The sequence below is a fragment of the Halichoerus grypus genome, chromosome 1, assembly GCF_964656455.1.
Source record: "Halichoerus grypus chromosome 1, mHalGry1.hap1.1, whole genome shotgun sequence".
Classification (NCBI taxonomy): Eukaryota; Metazoa; Chordata; class Mammalia; order Carnivora; family Phocidae; genus Halichoerus; species Halichoerus grypus.
The window spans coordinates 54,682,260-54,691,497 of NC_135712.1; the positions used below are offsets into that span (position 1 = coordinate 54,682,260).

Here is a 9,238-nt window from a genome sequence, read left to right on the forward strand (position 1 = left end):
TGCTCTGTACATAGCATGTACTTCCTATCTCTGAAATAAAACACTATAATAGAGTAATCTGTCTAGGATCTAGTTTGTACTTCGTTTAAATTCCAGAGCATGCTATGACATATAAGAAACAGATATTAAACTCCTACACTATGTAAAATTCTGTCCTAAGCACTCTGGAGGATGGATACAGCATTGTCCTTGCTGCACAGAAAACTTAAAATATAGCAGGAGAAATGAGACATAACATATAAAGATATAATCAACACTACAGGAAGCAATCTGCGAGTGGAAAATAAAGGTGTAGACAGATCTTGGAAGCAAGAGGAAGTCATGGTCACTGTGGGCTGGGGTTGGTCATAGACAGCTTCAGTGTGGAATGAGGTCTGTTCCTGGCCTTCAAGGACAGGCAGGCTTTCTATAGAGTGGGGTCGGGGATGGGGGAATGGGCACATAGGGTGGCAGTTGGGGTAGAAGAAATGGATTGTACAAAGGCATAGAGGAAAAAGAAGTGTGTGGAGTGGATTAAGGCTACCAGGAATAGACACATTTGAATAAAGTGAAGATCTTCTGGAGAGGAGCAGCAAATAATGTTGGAAGAGTGGACTGGAGCAAAGCTGAGGATGGTGAGCTTGGTACACCAGGCTGTGGCAGGGGTAGGGAGGCAGTGGACTTTTTTGAGTGATTTGAAAAGAGATGATTTCAGGATAGATCCTTACACAGATGGGCACAGTAGGTTGCAGCAGGTGGGGCAGGATCAGAAAGAGCAGACAGAGGCTAATGTGGAAGTCCACGTTGGGGCACAGCCTGGTCTAGGGGAAAGGTGGCTTCAGAATCACACAAAACAGGTTAGAGTCTCCCAGCTCTGACTTCTCAGCTGTGTCACTTCAGGCAGGTTTCTTAATGGCCCACTGCAAAATGTAGATAGCACCTTTACCACAGAAGTGTTTATTGATTCATTCAATATATTTGTTGAGTACCCCCATCTGTCAGGTAAGGAAAGAGAGGTATCAGGGATGACTCCAACATATTTGGCCTGAGCAATGAGTAGAGTGGATTTGCCATTCTTGTGACATTTAAATGATATACTGTGTGTAAAAGTCTTGTCACAGTGTTCGGTAAATAGTGGCTTGTCAGTACTCACTAATGCTCCTCAAAGGACTGAGGGCCTGGGCTTAGTTTGTGGCAATGCAATATAAATGAAGCCATTAGTACGAGCTTTCATCAACAGAGAGAGCAGTCAGGGCAAAAATATGTGATTATCTAGAATATATAAGTTTTATGAAGATTCTAAACCCCTTGTACTCCCTGAAGTACAAAGGGGTGGAGGAGGGACAGATCTGTTACTGGTGATTATATCTGTCAGAATTGTAGCAGGAGATAGATGCACACCCAAGCTAAGGTGTAACTAAGGAGAATCCAACAAAAGTTCAGAAGAAGGAGCCGATCCTGAAGCCAGGAGAGAGAACAACATAGAAATAAACCCCTGACAGGAACTCTGGCTTTGGTAGAACGCAGTGACCGGATGTGGAAGGAACCTGGCTATATATTCTCCTCCTCCCTGAAAACTAAAACCAAAAACATTACCTACCACCCAGTGCTCTCCATAAAAGTTAATGGGGAGAAAAAAGGAAGAAAAGAAACAATTAACTAATGTAAAACATAGATTCTAATGTCTCTGCCTCTGTAGCTGGTCACAGGCTGTGGTTGGTAGCTACAGTGTTTTTCTTCCACCACCCATTTCACGCTCTCCGCCCTCTCCTAGCACCTCAGCAAGGTGTAGTAACACCAAAGACACAGAGAGGAGCAAAGACTATCTTTACTATTGGTAAGGCAGGGATGTCACAGGCAGAGGGGACTTGAGAAGTCATGGTTTGAAGGAGAGGGGGTGGAGGTTTCCTGGTTGGTGCCATGATTTTATTGCTTTCGTGGTCCCCAGATTGAGATCTTGCCTCCTTCACTGAAATGAGGAAGCAGCAGTGGGCCATGTACACCCTACAGGATTGCACTGCAGGGACACATGGTGTCCCCCTGGACATCCCGGGAGCCACAGGCACAGGTGCAGGCACACAAGCAAGCCCTCCCCAATTATCCTTTGCCTCCTCCCTTCTGAGGGGGCAGAAACAGCACAGGATTAGATTGGGAGGGGGAGATGGAGGACACAGAAGAGGAAGGAGGTGATATGGCAGGGCACTGGAGGAGAGGGAAGATTGGTATAGGGGAGGCTAAGGAAGAAAGGAAGGAGTGGAAAGAAACCTCAGGTCCCTAAGTAGCCCCTTGGAAGGGAAGGATGGAAATTATGGATATTGGAGTTGTGACCCAACCCAATGACATTACAATCCTGAGTTTGGAGAAAACCTGTTGGTACAGTAATGGGTTGGCAGCCTGAGCCCAGGTGCATGAGGAAGGGCAAGGGGTGAGCAAACACCTCTCTCTTCATATAATAACTTATTTGAGAGGAAGGAGGACAGGTTATTTCCATTAGTGATGCTACTAGAGCAGAGCAGTTTCATGCAGCCTGAGGGCTTGCATTCTTTGGGAGAGATGAGCTAAGACAGGGCCTACACCGGCCAGCCCCTTCCCCTAAATTCTACATCCCCCTTCTGCAAAGGAGTCAGCGTATCCAGGATTGAGCCACTTAACAGTTGTGTGCTGCTGGATAAATAATGTAACTTGTCTAAGCTTCAGTTTTCTCTTCTGCACAATGGAAATAACAGTGCTTACTTCATAGTGTACTGAGAAGTTAATAAAATAATAATAGAATGCCTAACAGTGCCTAGCACATGGTAAGAGCTCAAGAATGTTCTGTGTAGACTTCATCACTGAGCCACCAGCAGCTCTAGGAGCCCATAAGGCACAGAGAAGGCAGGGATTTTAGGCATGAATCTTCCAGTTAGAGGTTGCCATCTGGAGATGGGTTAGGAAATGGGGTGGAGTCTACTAGCAGGATTGAGAATCTGGGATATGACTGCCCCTGCTCCCAGTTCCCCCTCCAATATAAGTCGGCCAACTCACTGAGAGCTGCTCTTACCTTTTCCTCTATAGCGAAGTGTAAGCAGCACAGAATCCTCTGAGCTCAGGAGGTAGAAGGGGGGATGAGGAGGAGGTAAGAAGAGGGCTTCATCCTGTGGGAAAACAGCGTCCTGCCATGAGGAAAACATGGAGAGAAGATGAAACAATTTTGGGGTCCAGAGGGGGAAAGGAGGGAAAAGACAGTAGGGAAGAACTGGACTGGGGAGCCTGGATCCCTTTGCAGCACTCCTGACAGGCAGAGATGTCAGGGAAGAGAGCTCTGCTTCAGACTCACACAGCCAGGTTTAGGAAAGGTCTGCTAAGGTTGGGAGGGCAGGGATGTTTCTGACCCCGGCAGCATGTGCCAAGGGCATTCCCTCATGTCTATGAGCAAACACAGACTGTATTTGGGATCTAAGGCAGCTGGGGAGGGTCCAGCCTTCAGAAAGAGGCTGAAAGGACTAGCTGCCTTTGCTCTGGTTCTCTGCTGGATAAGTCTTTCCACCTTTCTCTTTCCCCCCTCCCCTCTCTTCTTGGTAGCCCCACAAACCTGGCAGCTAGCTTGCCAAGAATTGCCAAGTTTGCTGACATCTCACATTACAGAACTTTTGTTCATTCCTTCAACAGGAAGAGGCAGAAAGTGTGGACTCTGGTTGTTATCTGCTCAGTTATTATTACATTGTCCTTGACTAATTCTGTCCATGGGACATTAACAAAAATCCCAGCTGGTAGAAGCCTAGAATTAGAATGGAAGCTCCATTGGGTGCCTGGGTGGCTCAGTCAGTTAAGTGTCAGACTCTTGATTTTGGCTCAGGTCATGATCTCAGGGTTGTAAGATCCAGCCCCGTGTTGGGCTCTGTACTGAGCAGGGAGTTTGTTTGAGATTCTCTCCCTCTGCCCCTTCCCCTGCTTACACACTCACTCTCTCTCACTCTAAATAAATAAATTTTAAAAATCTTTTTAAAAAAAGAACGGAAGCTCATGAATGCAGTAATTTTTGCCTATTTTAGCCACCACTATATCCCACTGCCTGTCACACAGCAGAACTCAATAAATACTTGTAAAAATGAATGAATACAAACTTTGATTTCTTTATTTATGAAGAAATGAGGTTTCGATGATTCTAGACTTTTTTCAAATTCTACGTTCCAGCAGCTTCAGATTCTTTCCCTCCTTCTTCACCATCCTTACAGTTTTTCCTCAGAGATCACAAGATAGTTGACTAATTCCATGGTAACAGCTCCAGACCTCACATTCTCAAACCCAAACCCAAAGCAACAAAATTGTCATGGACAGTTTTGAGTCTCTGTTTTTCATCCAGGAAGCAAACTCTTTCTCGGAAGACCCAAGCAGAGTCCTCCTCTTTCTTCTTGGCCTGATTTGGGTCACGTGTCCCAACTCTACCCCATGCAAAGGTGTCTAGGAAAGAGAGTATTTGGCCAAGAGGAGAAGAAGTTCCATTATTGACTTAAACAGTGATTTATCCCTCAGGACTGGGCACATTACTATTCTGAGTGAAATCAGGATGCTGTTCACACAGAGAAAGGGGAAATTGGCCACTCAGTGGGCAACCATATCAGCCAGAGCTACAAAATCTGACATCTGCTTCTGCTTTTGCTAACCTCTCTTGCTTCCATCTTCACCCTGACTTTTTCTTTTCAGATGTGCCCTCTGATGTACAGTTATTTCTTCCACAGGCACCTTGAGCGTGGGACGAAGGGACCAGTAAAACAGTGTCTGTCCCTCAACGACCATAGGAAGTGGGATAGAAGGCATGAGAAGGAGCAGACTCAGACTTGATAGTGACTAATTCATTTGTTCATTGGAGCTCCTCCATGGGCCAGGTGCCATTCTAAGCACTGGAGACTCAATGATATACAAGTTAGACAAAGTTTCATCTTTCATGGATTACATGTTCCAAGGGTGGAGAGAATACATTAACAGACAAATACATATTTGGAGTCAAAATGAAAAAGCATTGAAGAAGAAGAAGAAAAGAAGAAGAAGGAGGAGGAGGAGAAGGAAGAAGAAAAGGAAGAAGAAGAAGAAGAAGAAGAAGAAGAAGAAGAAGAAGAAGAAGAAGAAGAAGAAGAAAGAAGAAAGAAAGAAGAAGAAGGAAGAAGAAGAAGGAAGAAGGAAGAAGAAGAAAGAAGAAAGAAGAGGAGGAGGAGGAGGAGGAGGAGGAGAAAGAAGGAGAAGAAGAAAAATTAAAGAGATAGAGCATGCCGGAAAGGCTTCTCTGAAATAACAAGTGTGTGTAGAGAACCATGTAACTATCTGGGGACATGAAGTAGAAAGGCTCTGATGTGGGAGGGTGGCTATTGCTTATAGGAACACCAAGAACTCAAATGTGGCCAGGGTGAAGGATCAGAAATGAGGTTGGAGATATTTCCAGTGGCCAGATGCAGATCATGTTGGTCATGATAAATACTTGGGATTTTATTTTTGTGTAATGAGAAGTCACTAGAATGTGTAATTTGGACAGAAATGTGACATGATTTTGGTTTATATTTTAAGAGACTCACTCTACTTGCCGTAAGTAGGGGTATTAAGTTAGTGTTACACCCATTAATAGTACACAATTAAACAAAACATGTATAACAAATTTTGATAAGTAATAAACACAAACAGTATATTTTGGAAATGTATTTCTTAATGAGAGAGATGGAGCTGTTTTTTTTCTATGAGTAGTTTATATATTCATGAACAAATAATCCTAGAGAGAGAGCAGGTTTAGAGCCAAGTACATTTCTCTTTTTTCTTTTCATAGATACAAGCTTTGAGATGACAACTTCATAATTAAGTATGCAGGGAGGAAAAATTTTATTGTAGTAATATCATTCACTTCATTTGAATTCCTTTTGAGTTATTTGTTAAAAATCATACTGCAACTTATTAAAAATTAGTTTTGGTGGTCTACCAATTGATAACTGGATGATATCCTTCTTTAATATTGTGTCAAACACTGGAAGTCTCACAACTTATAAAAGGACTTGTTACCCAGTCACCGGATCACTCAACCTTTGTGCCAATATTTTGAATCATTCCTTTCCATTCGCAGATATTTATACCCCAAGCTGATGAATCATGGTAAGGTTCTATGGCAGGTAAAGTTGTGTTTTTCTTTTGTTATGGGGGAGACAGACAATGGCAAATTCATCACTTTGATCAAAATAAATCTCTGACACATAAGTTTAGGAAACAGTATATACACAAAACAGAAATCTAGAAATTTATTCTTTTTAAAACTGTCATTACTGGGCGCCTGGGTGGCTCAGTTGGTTAAGCGACTGCCTTCGGCTCAGGTCATGATCCTGGAGTCCCGGGATCGAGTCCCACATCGGGCTCCCTGCTCGGCAGGGAGTCTGCTTCTCCCTCTGACCCTCTTCCCTCTCGTGCTCTCTGTCTCTCATTCTCTCTTTCTCAAATAAATAAATAAAACCTTTAAAAAACAAAACAAAACAAAAAAAACTGTCATTCCTTGTCTCTACCTTGGAAAGTCTGCCTGCGCTTAGTTTGGAACCCACCGTTCTACTCACGGAGCTCCAATAAGGGCATGCATGTTACTTTCTTTCTCTGTACTTCTAGTGCCAAGCAAAATTCCTGGCACAGTCAGCATCCTTTTGTTAAACAATGAGGGAACTAGGAGGCTGGAGTAGCAATCTCAGTTTTTCCCATTCTCCCCCCATATTTTTCCTCATCCTTGCTGAGGTGGAGTTTAATTAGGACGGTGGAGAAATTTTCTGGCTAGAGCAATTCTAAGCCAGGGGCAGTAATACCAAAAATACAACCATGAGAGATGCAAAAATTGTCTTTACTACCCAAGAAGCAGGTTGTAACAAATGAAAGGGACAGTTTGAGTCAGGTTTCCTGTTTGGCGTATGGTTTCATTACAGTCATGCTCACATAGCTGGGTTCTCTTCCTCCTCCCCCTCACGTCAGGTGGCAGCAGCGAGCAGTGGCCCAGGCTACCGTGCTGCACTGGCAGTGGCATGTGGTTTCTCCCCGGATATCCCAGGAACCACAGCCAGAGCCTCAGGCACGGCCAGTGACAACCATCCCTGCACGGGCACAGGAGACACAGACATTAGAACCCTTGGATTTTGAGAGGAGGGAGGTGTACTCCTACCATTTTTCATTTCTGTGCAGCCCAGTGGCAGATCTAAGCTTTGTGGGGCTGAAAGGTAATTCAATTTTGAGAGCCCTCTTTAAGGGAAAAAAAAAATACAAAAATTACTAAAACAAATTTAGGAATAGGGCCATGGAAGAGACCTGGGAAAGTGAGGGCCCTGAGCATTTCTTTGCTTAGATTCATGATATATTTACCTCAATACTGGCCCTACCCACCCAAACAAGGGAATAGATTCGGAAAGGGAGATGAATGATGGGGGGGAATGGTAGGTGACAGATCATAACAGGACAACTGAGGGAGGAAGGGCTGGTGTATGAGGTCATGAAAGGGAGGTGGGAAAGGAAGAGGCAGAAACCCAAGAGCCCTCAGTAGCATTTTTTTTTTTTTTTAAAGATTTTATTTATTTGACAGAGAGAGACACAGCGAGAGAGGGAACACAAGCAGGGGGAGTGGGAGAGGGAGAAGCAGGCTTCCCGCCGAGCAGGGAGCCCGATGTGGGGCTCGATCCCAGGACCCTGGGATCATGACCTGAGCTGAAGGCAGACGCTTAACGACTGAGCCACCCAGGCGCCCCCCTCAGTAGCATTGTTAAGGGAAATGAGAATGGGCAAGAGATCACTGGGAATCAGGAGTTAAGACTCAGCCCCAGGATAATACAAACATGAGACAGGGGGAAGGTAAAGATGCTGGGGGATGGTCAGGGGAGGGCACAGGGCATCTTACCCACCATTCCTCCTCATGGAATTACTTACCTGCAGGGCAAGAGGGTAGTCTGCCTGAGTTTGTGATACTGACACATGACATCCTTTTTGTTGGGAAAGGATTTAAGTCTGAATAGGAGAGAAGAAGGGATATTGCCCATGATATCTGTCTCCCATAATCCCCTTCCAAATCTCCTTTTACCTCAGAGGTGTCACTGTGTCCAAAATCATGCTACTCACTAGCTTTTAAAGTTTAATTTCCTCATTTGTAAAATGAAAGTAATAGTTGTACTTACTTTCTTTTTTTTTTTAATTTTTTTTTTTTAAAGATTTTATTTATTTATTTTGACAGAGAGAGAGAGAGACAGTGAGAGAGGGAACACAAGCAGGGGGGAACGGAAGAGGGAGAAGCAGGCTTCCCGCCGAGCAGAGAGCCCGATGCGGGGCTCGATCCCAGGACCCTGTGATCATGACCTGAGCCGAAGGCAGACGCTTAACGACTGAGCCACCCAGGCGCCCCTGTACTTACTTTCTAACATGAAAATTAAGTGAAGTAATCTATGTAAAACTTTGCATTATACTTCGTTCATAATGAGTTTTCATAAGTTATAACTATCCTCCTCCTCATCACCAACATCATCAAGCTAACTTGATGGGAAACCTGAAGTTTTAGCCAGGAGTCCAAAAATAATATGGGAGTAGAGCTCTGGACAGGAAGATTAAGCTTGAGTGGACTTAATAGAGGTTGGGTATTTGGGGACAGAATAGATAAGTTAGGTTTAGGAACAGGAGGAATGATCAGGGGTTCTCTCCCACTCCCCACCCCCAGTCAATTACCTAAGCTTTTGAGAGCTTCCTTTATCTTTGTATCCACAATGGAGTCTAAGGAACACGGAGAAGTCCCTGGGATCATCAGCTGAAGGAGGATGAGAATAAGAAGGAAGCAAGAGGTAGACTTCATCCTGTAGAATGGCAGTGTCCTGGGGCTGGGGAAAGATAGAATGCTGACATCTCTCAGCTCCACTATGGTTGGGAAGGAAGGGCAAAGAACATGTGAAGAGTTTCAAGAGAGAAGAGAGGAACACCAGTATCAGTATGAAGAGGCTGGATCTCTTCCAAGTGGTTTGAAGAATTAGGAAGAGTGGCTGCAAAGCAAATTCACTCACTGAGAAGTTCAGAAAAGGTCTGCAAAGACTGGTCAGGAAAGGATGCTTTATACCCTGTGATATTGACCTGGACACCCCTCAACACACAAGCAAGCACAATATACAAACACACTCTCCAGTACATTTTCAAAGAAATGCGTGCTAGGGCGTGACACACAACTGTGATAAATTCAGTGTGTCTATGATAAGCAACAGCTGCCTTTGCTCTGGTTCTCTGCCAAGGGGTGTCCTCCTGCCTT

At 44.3% G+C, this 9,238-nt stretch overlaps 1 protein-coding gene across 1 annotated transcript; it reads right to left on the minus strand.

Moving 5' to 3' along the window:
* Positions 1-6,866: 6,866 nt before the first annotated feature.
* Positions 6,867-8,836, minus strand: RETNLB (resistin like beta). Its single transcript, XM_078060130.1, is given in 3 exon segments — positions 6,867-7,061; positions 7,885-7,962; positions 8,671-8,836. Coding segments are annotated over 3 exon segments (330 nt in total). The 5' UTR covers positions 8,795-8,836; the 3' UTR covers positions 6,867-6,933.
* Between the last annotated feature and the right edge of the window lie 402 nt (positions 8,837-9,238).